We start from the raw sequence: 23,789 nt of genomic DNA, 5'->3' as shown, positions 1-23,789 counted from the left end.
ACTTCTTTCCCTCTCATCTCTCTCTCTCTCCTTCAACTATCTATCAATTATCTATCTATCATCTATCTATCTATCTATCTATCTATCTATCTATCTATCTATCTATCTATCTATCTATCTATCACCTCTCTATCCATCACCTCTTTCCCTCTCATCTCTCTCTCTCTCTCTCTCTTTCAACTATCTACCAATTATCTATCTATCTATCTATCTATCTATCTATCTATCTATCTATCTATCTATCTATCTATCATCTCTATGTTTTGAGAGATACTTAGATACATAGATACAAAGTCAGTGGGGGGGGGGAGCCAGATTCACTTAATGACGGCAGGATTCACTTAACTGTGGTGATTCGCTTAACAACTGTGCAAAATGGGTCCTAAAAAGAGGCCCAACTCACTTGACACCTGTCTTACTTAGCAACAGACATGTGCTCCATTGTGATTGTAAGACAAGGACCACCTGTAAGTTGCTACTCAAAGTAAGATATTCTGACCACTGCTGAGGTACAGCTTGAGTTATCCTCTACTCATCCTTCAGTGACACTTTCTTTGTGAATCCCAACGGATGCTCAGGGTCATTCTGGATTAATCAGGGAGAAAATCCTGAGCCACTCTTTTGACGGGAAGTTGCTGAGTTTGGCCAACATTTTGCCAGGTTCCTCATTGCCGCCGTTAAAAGTAAGAAAATCTAGGGAGAAATTCGATTCGGGCTGGGAAGAGCTTACCAATCACTGCGTTGGAGATGGTGATTTTTAACCACATCCTGTCTCGAATTTCCAGCCCGGAATCTGGCAACTGCATCACTTTGACAATGGTGGCCATGTCGGTTTTCACCGTCAAAGGAGTCTCATCCAGTTCTGAAAGGGGAAGAGAGATCGGAGATGCTGATTCTGCGGAAGGAGCGCTGTCAGGAGAGGCGAAGAAGAGCAAGGCAGAGGGAAAGAAAGCAACCTCACACAGGGGGAGCCTGTCCTGAGAATGGGGGTGGGTGGGATTTCTGCCTTGGTGTGTGTGTGTGTGTGCACACGCGCGTGTGCCCATAATTACCAGGTTTTGCTAGCTTGTATCCACCAGCAAGTTCTTTGGTGAGAGCCTAATTAAATAGATTAAGGGGCTTATTGGGGTCCTTGGTGCTCTCTGAGCTTGGTGGTTTTCTTGCCGACGTTTCATTACCCCACTAGGTAACGTCATCAGTGTTAACAAGGAACTGGGGTTTTCTCTCTCTCTCCCCTTCTAACGCTGATGGTGTTATCTAGTTGGGTAATGAAACGTCTGCAAGCTCCGAGAGGGCCCTGAGCTACATATATCCTCTTCTAAAGGACTTCTCTTCAGCAAAATATGCATCCTGCGTGAGTTTGCTGTTTTCTAAGAGTGAAAATTTTAACAAAACTTTGACGCAGAAGTCCGTGGTCTGAGCAAAATGTACCAAGGAGCAACAGCTGAGGCAAAAATGGCAGTTTACAGGGCTAATAGAAGTCCTGGAGTCTTATTCAGCCTTTCAAATGCCCTACCACCGACTGCGAGCTGGCATTTTTTTTCATAGGTTGAAAAACAGCTTCTATCCCAAGGCAGTAACTCTGTTGAATTCTGCTGTATAGCGCAATATTAATGCAATGTCTGGGGTTTTCAAATTCAATTGTATGCAACGCGAAGGTGTGTTTGTGTTTTTACTTTTATAGTTCTAATGTACACTGCAGGTGGCATTTAATTTTGTTATACGAGGCGCAATGACAATAAACTAAACTAAATTAAATTTTGCTACCTGTCTGTTTCTGGCTCTCCAACCAAGTTTTAATTTTGATCCAATCCTGAACGTTGCAGGAAAAAATGTTGAACTTTACCATCGGCTAAGGGCTTGATGTGTAAATCCTGAAAACATTAAAACTGGGAAGGGATGGAAGAGAGACTTGAATGATTTTGCGGAAAGTTGGAAAAAGATGGGTCGAATCCTTTTCCTTAGGTGGGAATTTCTTTTCCTAGGCCTTTTTCTTGTGCCCTGTGCTCAGAAATTATAAATAATCATCCATCATCCTCGGGATAGACCTGGTCGGTGGATCAAAAGGCCAAATCCAGTTTACACATCTGGCTAACTACGCAACCAGCCATAAGAATATCGCAGCACAAAATGAAGACACAAGGGGAACGTTCAGTTGTGCTCAGGCGATGCCGCGCAAGACACGTGCCGTAGCATCCAGCCCTTCATGCCATTTTGCACCCCCTCGAGGCTCCTGGCATCTGGATGCAACCAAGCCTTGACTGGAGGGCATTAACTGATGGGAGGCAGTTTTGGTTAGTAGCAAAAAAAAAAGCGGTGTGGGTGTTTTTTTTTGGCTTTGCAGTGTTCCCGTCGGAAAGGGAGGTGGGTGGCCCGGCTGACTGCCATCATTCTCAGTCTTGTTTTATTTCCGTTTAACAGAATGACAGGGTTGGAAGGGACTTTAAAGGTCTTCTAGTCTGACCCCCTGCTCAAGCAGGAGACCCTATACCAGGGGTCGCCAACCTTTTGGACCTCAGGGACCACCAAACTCATAAATTTTAAATCCCGTGGACCAGAGACCCTGGGAAAATCCCCCCCAAAAAAGTCTGCAGGAAAATTCCCCACCCCGTTTTCCTACCGATTGATCATTCTTTATTTGGGATCGCAGGATGCCGTCTCCAGCTCCGTTCTCATGGGGGGAGAGAGAGAGACTTTTGGCTTCATGCAAGAAAAACAGCAGAAGCAGCAGAAGTCTTTCTTTCTCTCGCCCAAACTCCGCCAGAAACGAGTCTTTGCCGTCGCAGCCTCTTGGAGCAGGAGGCTTTTGAAACGAAGGCTGGAGAGCGTCAGAGTTACACTGGGTTGGACTAGAAGACCTCTTAAGCCCCCCCTCTGACCAAAGGGCTTCATGGGATTTGCTCTGGATGGGAACTTTCAGACAGGCCCTTTAATCCTAGAGTGCACTAAAAGCATCTGGACTAGCGATTGTTGGGAACAGACTCCTGGCAAGGAAGAACCGGTATTCTTTTAGGGCTGTTCTCTTAAAAAGGGCCAGAAATCATTTTAATTTGGGGGGAGGGTGAAGGTTTGCGGGCCAATGGGGAGGTGACGGGGTGGGGCACTGTCTCTTTTTATCTCTACTCTGCCAGCCCTGCGCAGGAAGGAAACCTGCCTGGTCCTGGCGGCAGGGCGACTTACTTTCCGAATCGGGAATTGAGCTTGTTAGTGAGGAGCTGGTAGAAGTGATGATGCTCATGGAAGGACTCATACCGTAACGGGGGTACGCTCCCGTCAAAGCCGTGGTATGAGAAATCCAGGCCGCGGGGTCGATCGGCCGCACCGGCTCAGCTGGATCACGAGAGGAAGGAGGGAGGAGGAGGAGGAGGGAAAAAGACAAAAAAAAAACCAAAGCAGTCAGCCAAACGTTAGTTCGGTTTCGTTCAACCTCGGGGTGGGAAAAATAATGTTTTGAACCAAGTTAAAGAGGCCGTGCGAAATGTTCATAAGTCCCGGCATTCACCCCCATTCAAATCACGAGTCTCTGGCCGCATCTCTCAGAGTTAAAAAAACAACAACAACAAGATTTATTAGGAGTGACCATGCCGGCACTACCTGGGTGCAGGCAACTCTGAGACACATCATTCTTTTTCCCCCCTTGACCCTGGTCTTCCCCCCCCCCGCCCCCTGGATGTATATTCTCCAATGGGACACATCCATAGCCAAGAGTCACTAATCATGCTTTCTAGTAATAATCTTGTGCGCCAGAAGCTTCGGCCGCCTAGCCATTATCTACGAAGCATTTACGGAATGCACTACTTCTCTCACTCCCTTTCTGCTGTCAACTCGGAAAGACTAGATAAACATTTTTTGAGTTGACACATGCGCTTCTAACCTCATCGTGGAAGAAGAGTGCGAAAAATCCCCTTCTCTACAGCCAGCCCAAAAACACAGAATGCCAACTTTTTCAAGCAAGTATTGATTGTTTCAATCAAGCTCAGCCCTTAGTAACTTTGCAGCCACAATGCAGGAGCCATTTGCTCTTGATCAGATCGGGAATGTTTTCTGACTTCCCCAGGTTTTGCCTATTTGTCTTGAGCTTTCCTAGTTAGTTCCTCCAGAACTAACTGGACAAAACCCCTTATCAGCCAAGTTGGGCTATGTTCTACCATATAGCTGCATTATAGTAAGCTATTAAAAATCGATTTTTTTTCCTCTGGCATAGTTTTCCTCCACTGCCACAGCTTGTTCATTCATTCATTCATTCATTCATTCACTTCATTCATTCATTCATTCACTTCATTCATTCATTCATTCATTCATTCTTAAGCGTTTTTGAACCTCCCATCTCCTTCACAGGGAGAATACTGATAGAATTCCGTCCCTGCATATTACTTCTGATTACCCAAACCACACAATTCATTAAGCATCCGGGGGACTTCGAAACGTTTTACCCTGGTTCTCTATAGAAGGTCTGTATTTACAATATAGCAAAACTAAGACATACCTCACCACCATCATATTCCTATAAAAAAAACTGAGAAGATTTGATAACAGAGTAAGGCACTCCCAAATATTTATCATTTATTAAATGCATATGCCGCCCCTCTTGGCTACAGGAGATAAGAATATGAAGCATTGCTCTTTGCAATCTTTACCAAATGCAGAAGGGTGCTGACTAAAAAACTTGATATTCCTTCATGCCGAAAACTGTAGCAAGGAGCGGACACTCACCTCTAGGGATTGTGAAGTAACTCCTGGGCGTAGGGTCCCAGCATTTGGCCACTGTTAAGCTGATGGGTCTGGGAAAAGAAAACCGAAAGAAAAAACAAATTAAGGCAAAAGAGAAATCGGCTTCGGTCCTTCAAATGGGCTCATTAAGTGATTGATCTGAAAAAATAACCCACCAGGCTGATGGTATGGAACAGGGATGGTGGGCAGCCATGGCTCCTTTATGACTTGTGGACTTCAAGTCACAGAAATCCTGCTGGCTCCGGAAGTAGGGGAGTTGAAGTCCACAGGCCGTACAGGGCCCATAGTTGCTCACCCCTGGAATAGAGTCACAACTGTTTCCTTAGCTCTTTTTTTCTCTTTGTCCCTTGAACATTTACCCTGGGCAAAGAACAGGCTGTTTCTTTCCTGCTATCCACTCACCTGTACGACAGGTTCCCACGTACTCGCTTGTATGTCATTTCTAGTGATCAAGAGATTGTTAAAAGTAGATTCCCGGTTTCTCTTCTTCTGGCTAGGAAGTAATTCACATGACCGAAATGGGTCTTGGCTAGGTATAAATCTCAAACCACAAGCAAATCACGGTGTGGCCTAAACTGAAACAGGGGGCTGGACTAGAGAAGAATCAAAGACCAGCATTTCCTCTCAAGTCAAAACACAGGATGGCCTCAGGGGACCCACAGGGCTGGCTCCAACATAGAAATGGAGAATTTATATCCTTCCAATGGTTCACAAAAACATCTACCAATGTAGACCATGATCAAGGACTCTGAAACTACAATTCCACCCGGAAGGCCATGCTGTGTCCCTCTGTTTTAAAGGGGTATTTTATTTGAGGAGAAACAAAGGTAAAGGTTCCCGTCTCACACACACGTGGTAGTCATTTCTAGGGGGCGGTGCTCATCTCCGTCGCAAAGTCGAAGAGCCTTCGCTGTCCGAAGATGTCTCCGTGGTCATGTGGCCAGCAGGACTAAATGCTGAAGGCGCACGAATGCTGTTCCCTTCCCAACAAAGGGGTCCCCATTTTCCTACTTGCATTTTTTTTTTTACATGCTTTCAAACTGCTAGGTTGGCAGAAGCCGCTGGGACAAGGAACGGGAGCTCACTCCCTTCCGCGCCGCTAGGGATTCGAACCGCCGAACTGCCGACCTTTCTGATCGACAAGCTCAGCGTCTTAGCCACTGAGCCACTGGCTTCCCTCCCGCTTGAGGCCTAAACTTTATTTTCGTTAAGAAAAAAAGCAGCACGGCTTGAATAGTATTCCCACATTCCCTGACTCACCCGGGCTTGGAGACTATTTCCCGTAAAACCCGCACGGCATCGTCATTGCTCATGTTCTCGAAGTTTACTTCATTCACCTGCAACATATCAAGAGCACGGATCAGCGAGGGCGCAGACCAACCCTTCCCTAATGCTATTTTCTTTGGGTGACACTGACCATCATCCTCAGTGTCAGGATTCCGGCAGTTACCCCCCATGAAATCATGAGTCTCGAGCCAAACTTCCAAAACTTCAAAAGGATTTATTGGGAGTTAACATGTCCGGCACTGCCTGGGTGTAGCCGATTCTGAGACACATCATTCACCGTCACCCTTGACCCTAGTTTTCCCCCACCCCTCTGGGTATATCATAATTCATATTCTCCAATGGGATGCATCCGTAGCCAAGAGTCATCCATCATGTTCTCCAGTTAAAATTGTGCATGGCAGAAACTTCAATCACCTAGTTACTATCTTTGAAAAACAATGTATAGAATGCACTTTCAATTTCCGAGCTGCTACGCTGCTCTTTCAAACCCTTTTCCCCCCCTCCCTTTCTGTTGGCAACTCTAAAAAGACCATAGAAATATTTTATGAGTTGACGCTCAGGGATGCTGGCTGATGGGGAACTTAGGGAAGCAGCCCTTTTAAAATTTAAGCGAGAAAGCGGACGGGCCAAGGAAGGAAACTGAGGCCCGGTTAAGAAGGCACCTCTGCTGCCAGCTTCTCAACCAACCTGCAAAAGCATGTCGCCTGGCTCAATTCGTCCATCCGCCGCCACTGCCCCGCCCTTCATGATGGAGCCGATGTAAATGCCGCCGTCGCCCCTGTCGTTGCTCTGTCCTACGATGCTGATTCCCAGAAAATTGTATTTTTCTGACGTCAAGAAAGAGAACAGCAATATAGTACATGGAGACCATTAAAGCAGTTTTTCCCTGCTTGGTGTGAGGTTATGACCTCCAAACCAGAGCCAAAGACGGCAGTTGTCCAATGTTGATTTGGCACCGGTTAGTTGTCATTTTTTTCTCACTCTCAAGAGTTCAACACCCACAAATCTTTCCCAGTATAGCCGGTGGGGCTTACCCATGTTGAGGGTGACCGTGATGATGTTGAGGGACATGGTGGAATCGGTGATGCTGCTGAAGGAGGAAGACTGGAAGACAACAGGAGAGAGAGAGAGAGAGAGAGTCAATGTGGCTTCCGACTATTGGGGGCCAGAGCAGCTACAAAACATCTGTCTGGGAGTGCCTGCCATTCGCCAGCGGTGAGCACCGGCTGCTTGCCACAAATGAATTTATTTATGACATTTCATATTTCTGAACCGCCTATCTCCCTCAAAGAGGGGCTCTGGGCAGTGCGTAATATAATGTAATTGGTACATAAAATGACATATAAACGTTAGAAATTAAAAATTAAATCGGGGTTAAACATTGCAAAATTATAGAACAATTCAACATCAAAATGGTGGGGGAGCCTAAAATGGCCATTTAGCGTTGGATTATTACAGGCGAGGCGAGGCTCCCAAGGGACTAGCCAGCCCCACAGTTGCGAGGCCCTCTGGGGCCCCCATACAAGGCCACAAAAACACGTTTTGACCCCTCTGTGGAAGGCCGAGAGACTGGCGTCTTCAAATGAGGAAGAGGAGGAACCAGATGCCACAGTGCCTTCTGTTAAGGCCAACAAAAAAGGGCCATTCTTCCTGTATCTTTGCCATCCCTCGCTGAAGCCATCTCTGATCTATGTCAGAGGGGAATATCAGCCTGATCCAGAAAGGGGAACTTCTGGGACATTTTTAACGTAGATTGACAAGCGCTGCATTCCGGCCTCTCACCCGGTCGATCTGTCGCATTTTCTGTTTCCTTCGCCGACGCTTGTGCTTGCGAATCAGACGGGACGACGTGCTCTGCTCCGTGGAGCTACTCAGCCTGGAAGGAGAAGAAAAGAGGGCCGGATTGGAGAAAGCAGAGCACAGCTCAGCCACTTCGGTTCTTGGATGGCTGCTGCTTCTGGGCTGCAAGAGGAAGAAACTGATGGTGGGATACCAGGTTTTGTAGAGATAGAAATTAATGGACAGAGAGAGAGAGAGACAGAGAGAGAGAAAGACAGAGAGAGAGACAGAGAGAGAAACAGAGAAACAGAGAAATACAGAGAGATATACAGAGAGAGAGAGAGACACAGAGAGAGAGAGAAAAACAGATACACACAGAGACACACAGAGAGAGAGAGAGAGAGACAGACAGACAAAGAGACAGACAGAGAGAGAATATGGAGGAATCTGGATCAGCTCCAAATCATTAATTTAATTCAATTCTGTTAGGCTTCAACAGGCAGGTCAGTCTGGAACTAATCCAGCCACCTCCCATGAACTGAAGAATTTATGATTAGTTGTTTTGACTAAAGTCAGGAAGCCATATGGAAAGAATTCTGTGTGTAAAGAACAAGCCCTAGTTACAGATTTAATATTCAAACACTTTAGCAGTTCTTTTCGCCCAGGAGAAACAATTGGGTCAGATCTACTCTCGTCCTGCGCTTGAGCTACCTAGTGGAAAAATAACTCTCAGGTCTTCACGTTATCAATCCGCTGGATGGAGTCACTTGGAATCTTAAATCCAAAATACTGGGCCTGTTTGATTTTCCAAACCGTTCTTGAGAGAAAGCAAGATTTTGCATACCCAAAAGCCTTTCTCCGTAATCAAATTGGTTAAGAGGCAATTTGACTCCATTCAAATTTCCAAATCAATCTGGGAAATGGACTCAGGAGTTCTGCTAAATTGGTGCTGAAGTTTTGCTCGATCTAAGGAGGCAATGTTTCACCAAACAAATAATGGGAGACAAAGGTCAAGGAAACGCAGGATTAGTGTTAGTATCTTTCTAATTTCAGCCTCTTTCCCTACAGTCCCAGGTGAGAACACCTCACATGCCTAGAAGCACCCTGGTCAAGCTCTTCGTGAATTAAAAAAAATAAGAGACACAGACAGTTGGCAGCCCTTATCCAAAGTTGAACCCGATAAATTGAAGATAACAGAAAGGAACATTTCTTTGAATAAAAAGGAGACAGACACATAAGAGAGATCAAGAAAAGAAAGAAAGAAAGAAAGAAAGAAAGAAAGAAAGAAAGAAAGAAAGAAAGAAGAAAGAAAGAAAGAGAAGAAAGAAAGAGAAAGCAGGGAGGGAGGGAGAGGAAGGAAGAGAAAAGGATGGAGGAGAGAAGGGAGGAGGAGAGGAAAAAAGAAAGAAAGAAAGGGAAAGAAGGAAGAAAGAAAGAAAGAAAAAAGGAGGGAGGGAGGGAGGGAGGGAAGGAGAAAAAAAAAAGAGGAGAAGGGAGAAGGAAGCAGGAAGGAAGGAAGGAAGGAAGGAAGGAAGGAAGGAAGGAAGGAAGGAAGGAAGGAAGGAAGGAAGGAAAGAAAGAAAGAAAGAAAGAAAGAAAGAAAGAAAGAAAGAAAGAAAGAAAGAAAGAAAGAGTCCAATACTCACATGCAAGCAGAACCAAAACATTGCTCCTGATTTTAAGAGAACCAGCTTTGAACCCGCCCACCCCCAGCTGGCACAATAGGCCTACCCAATACCCACTGAAAATGTCCCTTTCGCAGCCCTGGACAAAAGCATCCTTGTCTCCCCCACTGAGCGCAGCCCCCTCCTCATCGCTCCCCTCCTGCTGGAACGTCTCACGGCCTTATGAAAATCATCTCTGTAATATGGAGGAACATACCTGGGCACATTCCATTCTCTTGCTCTGCCTGGCTGGCAGTTTAAGACACATGCCAGCTCAGAAAGGAAAAGCTCCCATGCTCACAGTTTCTGAGTTTGGGGGGGTTAGGGAGGTAAAAAAGGGAGGGGTTTGTTTTTATTTTTTTAATTAATTTATTTATTCAACGCATATGCCCGTGATAGCGAACCTATGGCACGTGGAGGTCTGAGAAATGCTCCTGAAAAGTGTTGCAGGGTGTCATGCCCCTGTCAGAATCTAATTCGGAGGGGGAGGCCAAGCAGCGGCCAGAGAGTGGAAGTGTGGCTCTGTTGGCTGTGGAAGAAACTGGGGAAGGGCACAGTCGGGCTGGGCAGAGCAGGGGAGAGGGAGAGCAAGGGAGAGGGAATTCAGAGGAAGACCAAGGACCACCCCCTCTTCATCCCAGGGTATGCAGCGGAGGAGCGGAGAAGGGAGCAACATGAGTTGCATGGCTTACGGGGTAGGAAAGGGCCCTGATTCCCTTCATTTTTCTCCAGCCAAAGGTAACCTGGACATTAGTGGCAAAGTTGGAGATAATAAAGGGAGTCTTCTTGCGTATTTGACTGTCTTGCCTTTGGGTCATCACATGGGGTTGGATAAGGACTTCCTTACCTGCTGGTGTTTTCTTCATTGTCCGAGTCCACAAAGCTGCTGGATTCAAGTTCGCTGCTCATCACAGTGGAGGAGCTATCATAACCGGGCGGAGGCTCCCAGAGTCGGTCAAGTTTCGGGTGTCCGTTGATGCGAGAGACTGCAGAAATCAAAACAGGGTGAATGGGCAAGGAGTCTTCGGGCTGGGCTGGACCGACACCAAGTGGGCAACAGGTGCAGCTGTTGGGATGCAAACAGCAGCATGGGATAGTGGTTAGGGGCTGGGATTCCCGTTGCTGCTTGGCCAACTGAGGTCTTTGGAAAGAGAGGAGGAAGCTACACTACAGAGCTTAGTCACAAACTATCCTGTAGTGGCACACGGTGGTAAACTACTACGCTTTGGAAGAAGAAAAGAAATAGGCAGAGAATGGACAACGTTAAATGCCCTTTGCAGAAAGGAAACCAGAAAATGCAACCACCATACAGGTAGTCCTCAACATACAGCCATTCGTTTAGTGACTGTCAAAAAGTGACTTTTGATCAGTTTCACACTCACAACCCTTGCAGCATCTGTTTTAAAAAACAAAAGCCCACCACACTTCTGCAAAAAGTTGACTTAATCCCCAACCCTGGTGAAAAATCAAAAGGTTTGGATTTAAGCGCATATCATCTCCATAAGCTGCTGCTCCGATTAGGCAGAGCTAATCGGAGCCAAATGTTTTTGCTTTCGAGGATTTTGCCGGTGCAGAGGACGAGAAGAACAGTTGCGCTCCTAATTCATTTGTAAGTCCTCCACAAAGGCTCTTTGTCTCGGTCGTTTCTCAGTTGCAAATTCATCAGGCTTCACCTGCAGCTTGCAAGTGCCTAGGTGCAAACTATGAAATAACTTAAAACACCCTCTTATGTCTTCTTGGCCAAAAACCTACCTGCTTTCCCAGAGAGTGACCCTCTTGGATTTCTTAAAAAGGAACCCCTGAACTAGCCTCCAGTTCAACTTCCACCCTCTGGTGGCATTTAGAGGTTTCCCATTTGCAATGCGGGTTGAGGCAATGAGGATGGAGATAACCATTTTGGGGGGTGGGGGGGGCTGCTAAAATCAACCATTCTTTTCCAGCCAGCTGGAACAGAAGGAAGGAAGGAAGGAAGGAAGGAAGGAAGGAAGGAAGGAAGGAAGGAAGGAAGGAAGGAAGGAAGGAAGAAGAAAAAGAAAGAAAGAGGAAGAGAACAAAAGAAAGAAAGAAAGAAAGAAAGAAAGAAAGAAAGAAAGAAAGAAAGAAAGAAAGAAAGAAAGAAAGAAAGAAAGAAAGAAAGAAGAAAAAGAGAGAAAGAGGAAGGAAGAGAAAGAAAGAAAGAAAGAAAGAAAGAAAGAGGAAGAAAAAGAGAGAAAGAGGAAGGAAGAGAAAGAAAGAAAGAAAGAAAGAGGAAGAAAAAGACAGAAAGAGGAAGGAAGAGAAAGAAAGAAAGAAAGAGAGAGAGAGAGAGAAAGAAGAAAGAAAGGGAGGGAGGGAGGGAGGGAGGGAGGGAGAGAGAGGAAGGAGGAAGGAAGAAAGGAAGAAAAGGATGGAGGGAGAAGGGATGGAGGGAGGGAAAAAGAAAGAAAGGATGGAGGAAGGAAGGAAAGAAAGAAAAAAAGGAGGGAGGGAAGGAGAAAGAAAGAGAAAGAAGGAAGGAAGGAAGGAAGGAAGGAAGGAAGGAAGGAAGGAAGGAAAGAAAGAAAGAAAAAAAGAAAGAAAGAAAGACCAAAAGAAAGAGGAAGAAAAAGACAGAAAGAGGAAGGAAGAGAAAGAAAGGAAGAAAATAAATGTAGGCAACCAGAGACCTTTTTAAAGGCAGAGGAGCAGGACTCATCCTTCCAAAGTTCGCTCCTCCCCAACTCTTAACATCTCTTGCTAGTCACCAGCCAGCCTTGAAATCCCCCTTCAGCTACATCTGGAGCCTGACAACATGAATGACACAAATGCACATTATCTGAGCCACATGTTACTGCCTGGATTTGCGTCCCCTGTGGCAATTCCAGAAATAGGACGGCGGAGGCTGTGATAAGAGACTTGCCCCCGTCCTCCTGCTGGCCTTCAGCGTTTATTAAGCGGCTTAGAAAGAAACGTTGAGGAAACCTGAGTTTCAAAATAAATAAATAAATAAATAAGTGGGCAGGTCCCCCTCCTTCAGACTTTGACCATTAGCTGAGGTGTTTCGTGCTCCTAGACCCTGAATCAGACTACCTTGCTCCTTGCCGTAAAGCATTTTGGGCGCCGGGGTCCGCAGAAAAATGCCGTGGGGAGAACCACAGCAAGATAAAGAAATCACAGGGGAAGATTATTGAGGGATAGAGAATGGGAGGAGCTGAGGGAATGGAGGCTCAATTGGGGTGGGAGGGGGGTGGAGCTTAGAATTATCTGGAAAGAAACAGGGGGATGCAGGCCTGCATCTTTGGGCAGGAAAAGGAAGAAATGAATTATCTGTCCTATCCAAAGATCTGTGTCCTTCTCCTGCTCTGTCTGTGTTTCTCACACATTCTCACACACGACCCTTCATTGATAAATAAATGCAAGCCGTACCGCTAGACCCGGGCCAAGGAAATATAATTAAAAGGGGTCTTCATCTTTAGGAAAAAGGAATCCGGAAAGCAATTTTCTTTCCCGTCAAACTGAACGCGCAGTCTAGTCAGAGAGATGCCAGGGGAGGGTTTGAATACAACACATATGAAACAGACCACACACACACACAAACACGCAAAAACCCAAGCCAGTCATGCCTCATTATTTGTTGCAAGCAGCCATCTGCTGATTCCCTCTGCCTAACTGTTCTGACCCAAGCCTTGTTCAAATTAAACAGTCACAAACTGTATAAAAGCAAAGCTTTTGAAATGCGGCGCTGGGAATTCAGCGCATTCCCAGCCAAGAGACAGGTCAACCCAATGGTCCGATATCAAAAGCAAGCCCTTTCAAGGTTGCAAAAGGCTGCCAAGAACAGAAGGCGAATTACTGATGAAATATCCACCGACAGAAGTTTCAAAAAACAAACCGGAGTAAGCAGGGCTTTGACGAGGACTCTGAGTAGAAATAACGTCGTTGCTTCCTGCAAAGGACACATCCCCGAGGGCTGGCTTTTATCCTTTATGGGAGGAGCCATCACCTTCCAGCCTTACTCCTGAGTCGCCCTTGCTGCCTCAGCTGCTCTTTCCTTCGAGCAGCCCTGCGTGCACACGCACTGGGCACAGGTCTTGGGGGTCCTCTTCATCACTGCTGCCAGCCTCCACAAGCTCCGAAGGCAGCCCCCCACTCTCTGATAGTCCTGGCCCCATTCCTGCGATCACACGCAGGCCCCTCGTCCAAGTCCTCGCTATCAGAGACCTCAGCTGTCCGCACCTGCTGCTGGCAAACTACAACACCAACATGGATTTTTGCCAGGTTCAGAGAGTCAAATCCACCCCCATGGAAAAATGGAGTCGGGAGAGAACAAGTGGTGAAACGATGAGGGTGACATTTGACACACACACCCCCATCTGTGTCCCAAACCACCATTTCTTAATTACCTCTAATTGGAGCCTTTTTCCCTTTCGTGCTTCTCTTTAGGAAACAGAAGAGGTGGGGTTGGGAGCCACAAAGAAGCCTCAGTTCCTAATGAGAACCCCCAAACAGACCCCCCCCCCCCTAAACTTCCAATTAAGTCTTCTGCTTTTCCCTTTTAATCGGAATTGGTCAATTGTCTCCACCTTGCATGGCAGGGCGAGGGACTCGTCCCTTGCTCCTGCTGTGACAGCGGGCATAATGCTCCCCATTAAAATAAAATAAAACCACCAAACTCACAGACACAAACTCCCTTAATTAGACCCCAAACGGGGATAAAAGCAGATTTGGGCACGTAAGGAAAATACAGCCCCATCGCTGGCTTGTTTCCATACCCCACCCCCCACTCCCTGTCAGTGCAATTATTCCTCAGCAGAGGAGGATTCGTCCCCTCCTGCAGGCTTGGGTTTTGGATCTGCGTGCCCAACATCAAGGCTGGCATTACTGAAGGGAGCTCTTGGCTGAAGGGTGAAGGGGACATGAAGACAACTAGAGAGGACGTCGTGCAGAAGAGGGCTGTTCTCCTGACTGGCTTCTGACCCAGCCTGCGTTCTCACAAAAGGCAAGCAAAGAGCGACACGCTCAGGCAAACCAGCAATCGTAGGCTACAAGGTCCCTGAGCATTCATGGGTAAAGCTGAAGAAGACCTGACGGTTGGAAGAATATAAAATAACCTCTAAATCTTGAGGGGATGTTTAGAATACCAAAATACACGACCCGCACACCCCCAGGAAAGAGAGATGAGTGGGAATCTTAAACAGCATAGCATTTCTCCTTCTAGCTCCTCAAAAGGGCCATTAGCCACTGATTGTGATGGTCTAAGTCGGGTCGGTCATGATTAAACCAGAGATGGAAGACTACGGGACTATCAAAGGCAGGAGGTGAGACTTGGCGATTTAAACAAATATCTGTGGGGAGTGGAAGAAGCAGCAAGATGCTCCCACTCCCTTGCCAAGAAAAACAGCACCAAACGGTCCATGGAGTCACCAGGAGGTTAAACTCAAAAGGAGAGTCTGCATTTTCAAAAACAATTTAGACAGAACCTCTTTCTATATGAACTTGCATGCTTACGGAGAACACATGGGGAATATGTTTGCTTGCAGTCATTACATGCCTCCGAAGGTATTGTGACACTGAGTGTGTGTTGATGCTGCCCCAGACCTTTGCAACGGGCACCTTAAACGCTTTTCTGTTTCACACCTGATTTTTTTCTCTGAAAACCCTCCTAACAATGGGTTTTAGGCTCCTGGCTAGCCTCAGAAATGCAGGCCAATCAATCCAAGGCATCAGAGGGAAAGAAGAGCCAACTTACCATCTTCGTGGCCTTCTCGGTTCCTCCGCCGGTGACGATCTCGCCGGTGGCTGACCACCGACTCGGTTCCTGTTTCGTTGTCCAGCCCATCTCGGCTGCTTGAGGCATTTGGGCTGAGGAAGAAGAAGAAGAAATGGCATCAAATGAGGTGCACATGCTATGCCAGGCTCTATCATTTATACCAGGGTCTTCAAACTTGACAACTTGAAGACTTGTGGACTTCAACTCCCAGAATTCCTCCTCCAGTCCATGTTGGCTCGGGAATTCTGGGAGTTGAAGTCCACAAGTCTTCGAGCTGTCAAGTTTGAAGAACCTTGATTTTATATGGAACCCTTCAATAAGTCTTCATTATTATAACCTCACCAAAGTCTTATGGTTTTTAATACAATGTGTTAGTTTGAAAAAACACTGCAATTCCTTCTGATGAATAAATCTTCCTCTATTAAACCCATGATAAATGTGGACATGCTTCAAGGCCAGGTATGTATCAAGAAGACTATAGGAAGACAAACACTCAAGGAAAAGAAACAATGACAGAAAAGGGGAAAGTATTTATTTTAAGAACAGTTAATCCCTGGCTTAATTGGAAGTGAATACACTATTACAGCTTTATAGGAAATATATTCTCCTGACTTTAATTGTGCTTTTAGAACGTGTTGTAACATTTTTTTTTAAAAAAAAAGCAGCTTCGTAGTTTGTTTCTATTTTGTTAGCATACAAGGCCCAAAGAACTATATATATATATATATATTGCTTTAAATTCCCTTTGGCTACAAGGTGGCGTCTTTTGTTATTTTTCACCACCTCATTTAATTCCGAAGTCTGTGAGGTCTGATCAATGGAGAGGAAGCTGTGAATTCGCTGGATAGGTTTGGAGAGCGGAGAAATTTTATTTCCTTGAGTCTTTTTAACTGCTAGAATTCGGGCTGGGTTCATATAATGCATATGATGTGCTGGTGAACAGGGTGGATAGGCTCAAAAAAGCGAGTCATTCGTGTGTGTGTGTGTGCGCGTGTGTTATGAGAAACTAAAAAAACCCATTTTCTCAGATCCTGGAACAGCCAGGAGAGGGCAGAAATATCACTGCCAAAGAAGGAAGCAGGCTGGCTGAAAAGCAATCAATCTCTCTCTAACTGTTCTGGGAGGAAATGCTACACAGGGTGTGACCCATTCCCAGGATGCAAACCAAAAAAAAAAAAGTAAAGAGATTGTCCTGGATGCAGGATTCCTGATTTTATCAGCTTTAAGTGCTTTATAATAATACTAATGTTTGAAGTGCCTTATAATAATACTAATGTTTTATAGTAACAAAACAAGGAGTACGACATTTAAATCCACCATTATTTTTAACATTCTGGTTCACCCTCGGTTAGGATATCCCACTCTTTAAACCGGGTATGGGCCAAACTGTTTGTCTTTTTAAAAACTGCTTTGTAAGAGTGTTTGAAATAGGAACAAGGAACCTGTGTGACCCTCCAGATGTTGGCCTGCTACAGTACAGGTAGTCCTTTACCTGCAACCATCCGTTTAGTGACATTCGAAGTACAATGGCACTGAAAAAAGTGAACTAAGATGGATTTTTCACACTTATGGCTGTTGCATCATCCCCGAAATTCAGATGCTTGGCAACTGGCATGTACTTATGACAGCCGCAGTGTCCCAAAGTCACATGATACACTGACAAGCAAAGTCAATGGAGAAGCCAGATTTGCTTCACAACCGTGTGACTAACTGATCAACTGCAGTGATTCACCTAACAACGGTGGCAGGAAACAGTCGCAAAATGGGGCAAAGCTCACTTAAGAGCTGTCTCGCTTAACCCCAGAAATGTTGGGCTCAATTGTGGTCGTAAGTTGAGGACCACCTGTACCCCATTAATACATTATTTCTTAAAAACCTGTTTTGTACACTGGCATTTTTGCACTAGTTTAGCCTGACAATTTTAACAAATATTTTTAATAGAGGGAAAATACTTATTTTTCAAAACCTGAGTTTCCTAAACCCGCGTCTGATTGTTATGCGACGCCTGTGATTAAAGATAATTCCTGCTCGCTTCTCCTTATCTGATGACATGCGATGCCTTCTCCTCCTCTCACCAAGGCAGTCAAACTAGCACCTGAGTAGAAAACATTCTTATCTGGCAGGGAAGGGGGGGTGGAATTACTCTTTGCACAGAGCAATCCTAGCCTCTCAGGGAGAAGAGCGAAGAGTAGACAACTTGAGGCTGTTCTGACTCAGGCGTCATCAAACATAACTAAACGCAAACTTGTTTTAAAAGCAAAATCTATTTTAATGCAACGCTGGGAATGACTTTCACTCACAGCCAGGACTAATCTTAAACAGTTCCCCGAGATAAGCACATACCTTTCAGTGCTGTGGAATGTTGCCAAAAACAGAAGTATCCAATTAATTATAACAGTAACAGGAAAAAACCCACCAAAATATGCAGAGATTCAAGGAGGGCTCAGAATCTATTGAATTGCTTTGCTTCCTGCAAAGGTTTCGTCATTGAGGTCTGACTTTCATCCCTTATGGGAGGGGCAATCACCTCCCAGCCTTACTCCCGAGTCTCCCCTTCAGCTGCTCTCCCCTTCTAGCAGCTCTGCGCATACACACACTGGGAACAGGCTCCCCTGGTTCCTCTGCCTCGCTGCTGTCAGACTCCGAAGGCTCTGAAGGCAGCACCACCTGGCCCCATCTCTCCATCGGATGCAGGACCCTTATCTGAGTCCTCCCCAGACTCCTGGAATGGTCCCTGTTCTTCCCCACTGTCCGACACTGTTGCCGTCTGCACAGCCTGCCGGCGAACTACAACAGAGGTTTTCCAGCCTTTGCTGGATTACGCTTCCCATCTTCCCTGACCGGCGGCTATTCCAACTGCTGGAAGTGGAGAGAACAACCCCTTCTGCAGATCCCCCCCCCCCCCCCCCCCATTTTTCCTTTTTAAATCAATTCTGGAAAATATGCCCCTGTTAAAATTGTGTGCAGCAGAACGAACGTTGGGCTGAAATGTTTAAATCGAAACCTACTGAAAGGAAGGGGGGCGAGAGTCTCCGATGCCTCCGGTTCGCTCGAGGGGAGGAGGAAGATCGGTGTGGCTTTCTGCGCACTGCGATCCGCCGTCCGAATGGGAGCTCTCGGCCAGGACCAGCTGCAAGACAAGGAGGGGAATTAAATGAGGGTGTCAGGACGAGGATACGCAAGGCAACGCAATCCTAAGTTGCATTAACAGGGGGATACAATCAAGATTAAGGGAGGTACTAATACCACTCTATAAACCCTTAGTAAGACCACACGAAGAGTACTGCATCCAGTTTTGGTCACCACACTATAAAAAAGAGGTTGAGACTCTAGAAAGAGCGCAGAGAAGAGCAACCAGGGGGATTAGGGGACTGGAGGCTAAATAACATACGATGAACGGTTGCAGGAACTGGGCCTGGCTAGTCTTGGGAAGAGAAGGACCAGGGAAGACAGGAGAGCAGCTTTCCAATATTTGAGGGGCTGCCCCAGAGAAGAGAAAGGAGTCAAGCTATTTTCTAAAGCACCCGAAGGCCAGTCAAGGAATAATGGAAACTGAACAAGGAGAGATTCAACCTGGAAATAAGGAGAAACTTTCTGACAGTGAGAACAATCAACCCATGGAACAGAAGTTGCCCTCGGAAGTTGTGGGAGCGCCCTCACTTGAGGCTTTCAAGAGGAGATTGGACTGCCATTTGTCAGAAATGGTGCAAGGGTCTCCCGCTTGGGCAGGGGGTTGGACTAGATGACCTACAAGGCCCCTTCCAATTCTGTTAATCTGTATAACCTTCCCTCCACCATGTGGTGAAAAGGAGTGCCTTGTTAACCATCTTCTTCTTAAAAGAACCACCTGTCTCTTCCTTGAGTGGCTTACTGGGCCAGAAAAAAAAAGAGTATCGCTCATCTGACCCTGATACTAAATAATTCTACTTAGGGAAAATTTTTAACTGCAGGTGATGCAAACAGAAGCCAACAGAAGCCTTCTTCTCTGAGGAAGAGGGGGAGTTCAGAAATGTGAAATGCAAACACGCAATCAAGCAAATGAAAAGTTGGCTACTTTATCCCTCTAAGCCAGGGGTGTCAAACTCAAAATCTGTGAGCCAGATCTGCCTCGCGATATGGCTGGATCCTTCCTGCCCGGCCCACCCCATCCCGGCATGGGTCACCCACACCAGCATCTCCGGCCCTTCACATGTGTGTGTTTGTGTGTGTGTGTGAGTGAGTGATGTCAAGTGACCTAGAACTACGCCGCCTTCGGTCCAATCTAAGTGTAGTGCATATTATTATCTACTGCAATGTCCTACTTGTCAATGAATACTTCAGCTTCAACCACAACAATACAAGAGCACACAATAGACACAAACTCAGGTAAACCGCACCAAACTTGAGTGCAGGAAATACGACTGGAATGTCTGGAATGCGCTACCTGTCTCTATGATTTCTTCCCCAAACCCCCAAAACTTTAACCTTAGTCTGTCTACTGTGGACCTCACCCCTTTCCTAAGAGGTCTGCAGGAACCGTGCATAAGCACACCAACGTCCCTGTCCTATTGTTTCCTTTTATTCGTAGGCATTTCATGTATTCATAACGATGTTTATACTTATTCCTGTTATCTAATACTTGCTTGACAAAACAAATACATAAAATAAAGCTGACCATACCCCGGACCACGGCCGGTCATCTATGATCACCTTGCCCATGCCACGCCCTTCCTGACCCCCAGAGGGCAACCCACAATTGTGATCTGGCACTCAATGAAATCGAGTTTGACACCCTTACTCTAGGTACGAAAAAGCAGGACTGTATTCAGAGCTACTCCTGGGTCTGCTTATCTTCCAACCTGAGAGAGGTCTTACACTAACAAATTTACTTCCCAAAGCAAGTCTTTCCCCCGCCCCCATGCTCCTACTGTAATGAGGTTCAGCCCAAAATAGCTGGGTGTTGCGCTTCTCGTCTCACAGAAGCCCGTCTCTCCCCCAATTTCGAAAGAATAACCCCTGAGGAAATGCTTGAAAGAATACTAAAAGACAAAAACCAGCCAGTGACAGAAGGCACAAAATTGGTATTCCCTGAGCTGACCTGCAGGGAAAATGTTCATCGGGAAGAAATGTCAGAGAGGTAGATTGACAGAATGGCAGGGGGAAAATACCAGGGGACCATCTACCCCCTGGCATCATTTTTGCTGATGAAAAGTTTTGCGTGAATTAAAAGGAGGGTGGGGGGGAGAAATCAAAGAAAAATGCAAATGTTACATGTGTATTTCTTTTTTCCTTCCCTGTTAGGTTACTAACAGGAAAATGCTTCCCCAAGTGGGAGTGAGAATTCAGCGTAGGTGTTTTTTTGTTTTTTTTTCAAATGGGCGTGAATGACGTCTTTATTAAAAGACTAACAAGACAAATGAGCGTGGAGAGAGGAAAAATATTCTAAGACTGGAGGGAAAAATACATAGATTGGAGCAGTTCACGTTAGCGAGCCAAGATTTACACATGCCCTTTAAAAAAAACAAAAAAACACCTGGTTTTTGTCGTTCTAAAAATGTGCTGCAGTGTCGGTAGGTACTGTCTTTTAAAAGATCTGAAGACCTGCCAATTCTAATTTCTAAAGGGACAAAAAAAAAAAAAACCAAGGCTTAATACTTTACTGGACAAATTGAGAATTTAAAGCTAAGGCATTAGGAAACTTTGCTCACTGAAGCGATTCTGGACATGTTAAAAAGGTCAAAGCCAAACCATATAAAACACAATATGGATTTTAATCATATAAAGAAGAGCGTGTGGTTTTATTTTTCCAACACATAACCATCTAGACTTAATCTAGATTTAGATTTAGGATTGGGGCTTACCAGGAACCTTAAATCTAGGTTTGGGGCTGACCAAGATGCCTATAGAAGGCAAGATCAGTTCTAAGGGACAATTCTCTATAGAACAGGCCATCGTGCTAAAGTACCTGTTTCCTTCCATACAGAGAAAGCCACTGTTACTCCATGATGGATTGCTTGCCGGCTGTTTAATTCTCCCCATCCCTCTGCCTGGCTGTTTTTTTCAGAACTATCTAAGGCTGAACACATTTTATCCGTTTGTCTGAATTAGGAGCAGACCTGGGAAAGAACCATGTACAAAAAAAAAGGAGAATCATACCACCGAGTCTGGCGGGGGGGCGGGGGGGGAGAGAGAGAGAGAACCACCCTGAATGGCGGGATGCGGTTGTTGGGAAAAAAAAAAAAAAAAGCATGACATCACCCTCAGCCAATCAGGAATTAGTGCCAAAGCGGCGAATCAGGTGGGTTTTTCCCAAGTGGGGGGGGAAAAAAAATTGACATCCCGTTATTGCAGCCGATGAAACAGAAAATTGCCTACAATGGCCAACCCACTGTGCGCAACCTGTGTCCGCCCCAAGACAGATGAGTGGCGTTTCGGCAAACAAAGTCAACCTCAGCAGGGCGTCCGAACGTGGTTTTTTCAGCCGAAAAATGGAATTTGATCCCTTTCAAAAGAAGGGATCAAAATCGCAAAACCACTGAAGGCAATTAAGCGATGAATTCAGAACGGGCTGCAGGCACACCGTGCAATGAGGCTACACAGAACAGGAATGGAAGAATTCATCATCACACTAAAAGGAACTCAAAAAAATAAATAAATTAAAAACCCCATGAGATACTTGAACCTCGGAACTGTGGCCGGGGGGAACAGCTAATTCTTGCAACCTCTCGTTGGGGACCCATGGATTTTCTTCTTCTTCTAAAGATACATACGAGATGCACGCGAGACTTGGCAAGCGAGGGGTCCCATTGTGCAAAAACCTCTCTCCCCACAAACCGTATCTTTTGCCCGCGTCAATGAACTGGCAGGATTTGACTCCACATACCCAGGAGACGACACGTCCATTGAAACACGGGAGTTTTGCGTTGTCATCCGAGATCTCTTCCTTTACCACCCTGGGAGACAAGAAAGGGAGGGGGGGGAGGAAGAAAGGAAACATCAAGTCTTTCCACTGGATGATAACACCTAACAAAACACCTAACAAAACGAGCCCCGTACACCAAGATCAAGCAAGCGAGCCAAGTCACGGATTCCAGGAAGGAAAAAGGAAGAGTGCCCCCTTCCCAAGGAACACATGGGAGGAGGCTCTGGCAAAAAATGCTAGAAGGAAGAGGGGCGGGGTGAAATAATCAAGAAATTAACCACATGCTTTGAGATAAGTTAAGCATCAATTCGTCACTGTTAGGAAATGTCCTGTTCTTAATGATGCCCCTCGCCAGGGAGTGCACCAGCTACAAGAACATCCTCAAATTATGCCCTGGGATGGAAGCTATTTTTCAGCCTCTTTGTCCTTGTTTTTATTATTATTCTGTACCATCTGCCAGATGGTAACAGTTCAAAAAAAGGGGTCCCCAGGATGAGATGGATCTTTGAGAATGTTTTGAACTTTCTCAAGGCAGCGGGAGCTATAAAGCTCTTCCAAAGAGGGGAGAGGGCAACCCATGATCTTCTGGGCAATGATAGTAACCCTCTGGAGCACCGTCCTATCTGTCCCGGTGCAAATTGGCAAACCGTACAGAGGTGCAGTCAATTCAGATAGTCTCTCTGGTGCAGCAGTAGAAGGTCACCAGCAGTTGGAAGTTGGATCTCTCTTTAATCATCTTCCATGCATTCGCTTCTTGTCCTGCCCTTCAGATGCCTTGGAGAATGGGTTGTCCCCTTTTTCTCCGAGACACGGGAGTAATTGAATCCCCAAATGAGCCAAGAGAGGCCTTCTTACACCCTCTTTTAGAAGCCTGTCTAAGCACTTGTGGAAAGGAAAGGAAACATTTTTAGCTTGGAGACGGTGTGGAAAGGAAGTCGGCAGAAGAGAGCACAGCATCTAGGTCTCTTTCTACTTTTTCTCACCCCCCGTCTGAGTCAAGTGGCAAATCTGCACAGGCCTGTGCAGAAAAAAAGCCACTTGCCTAGAGCAGGAAGGAATTCCTGCCAAGCAACCAGGCAGAACGAAGCTGACATTTAGTGATAAGAGGCTGAACCCGATCAAGGAAGCAACTCTGGCCCTTAGCAGCTTTTCACAATTTCAGGCATGGCACTCATGTCTGGGCATCACCCAGGGAGGTTTGGCCTCCATGCGGTGAAATCAGAACTGTCAGCCTTCCTATATAAAGGGACCGTAGACAACATCCTGAAAACTCCCCCCCGCCAGTCTGGTTAACACTAAACTTTGACTTCTGACTCAGCCACTCTTCCCAACACAAAGACATCTGAGGTCAAAAGAAGGGGAAAGATTCCTGCAGATCAAGCTTTCAGGCTAGCCTGCGGTCTGGGATTTCCTGGTGGTCTTCCATCCCAAGGACGAGGAATAAAAAGAAAAAAGGGAGATTGGGGGAAAAAATTGGCCGGCTTCTTTTCCTAATTAACACAGATACATTGCAACTTTGAGAAAACCAGCATGAATAACCAAACCAAGCTACAATCTCTTTGAAATCTGCCCAAATGGGGACATTTGTGGTTGCAAATACAGAAGTAAAATAACATAAAAAACCTTCCACGAGGTCATAAAGTTAAAATGGAAGCTGGTATATATAAAAAGATCAAACACTGTTTTATTAGACTGGAGT

The 23,789-nt window shown here is 45.8% G+C and overlaps 1 protein-coding gene across 4 annotated transcripts in view; it reads right to left on the bottom strand.

Moving 5' to 3' along the window:
* Positions 1–23,789, bottom strand: part of DVL1 (dishevelled segment polarity protein 1) — a 61,154-nt gene that overhangs the window by 15,888 nt on the left and 21,477 nt on the right. For 3 of the 4 annotated variants that reach the window (XM_026715702.2, XM_087914897.1, XM_087914898.1), the window contains exons 2-12: positions 22,052–22,121; positions 18,198–18,319; positions 15,169–15,281; positions 10,309–10,447; positions 7,801–7,894; positions 7,053–7,122; positions 6,706–6,845; positions 5,992–6,068; positions 4,714–4,781; positions 3,181–3,330; positions 731–862 (exon numbers count right to left, since the gene is read on the bottom strand). In XM_026715702.2, coding sequence (XP_026571487.1) covers positions 731–862; positions 3,181–3,330; positions 4,714–4,781; positions 5,992–6,068; positions 6,706–6,845; positions 7,053–7,122; positions 7,801–7,894; positions 10,309–10,447; positions 15,169–15,281; positions 18,198–18,319; positions 22,052–22,121 — 1,175 coding nt within the window. The remainder of the gene's footprint in view (positions 1–730; positions 863–3,180; positions 3,331–4,713; positions 4,782–5,991; positions 6,069–6,705; positions 6,846–7,052; positions 7,123–7,800; positions 7,895–10,308; positions 10,448–15,168; positions 15,282–18,197; positions 18,320–22,051; positions 22,122–23,789) is intronic. The other variant, XM_026715703.2, reaches the window with a different exon arrangement.

This window comes from Pseudonaja textilis, chromosome 18, assembly GCF_049901715.1.
Source record: "Pseudonaja textilis isolate UNSWEBS1 chromosome 18, rPseTex1.2, whole genome shotgun sequence".
Taxonomy (NCBI): Eukaryota; Metazoa; Chordata; class Lepidosauria; order Squamata; family Elapidae; genus Pseudonaja; species Pseudonaja textilis.
This window is presented reverse-complemented; position numbering and strand designations above follow the sequence as displayed.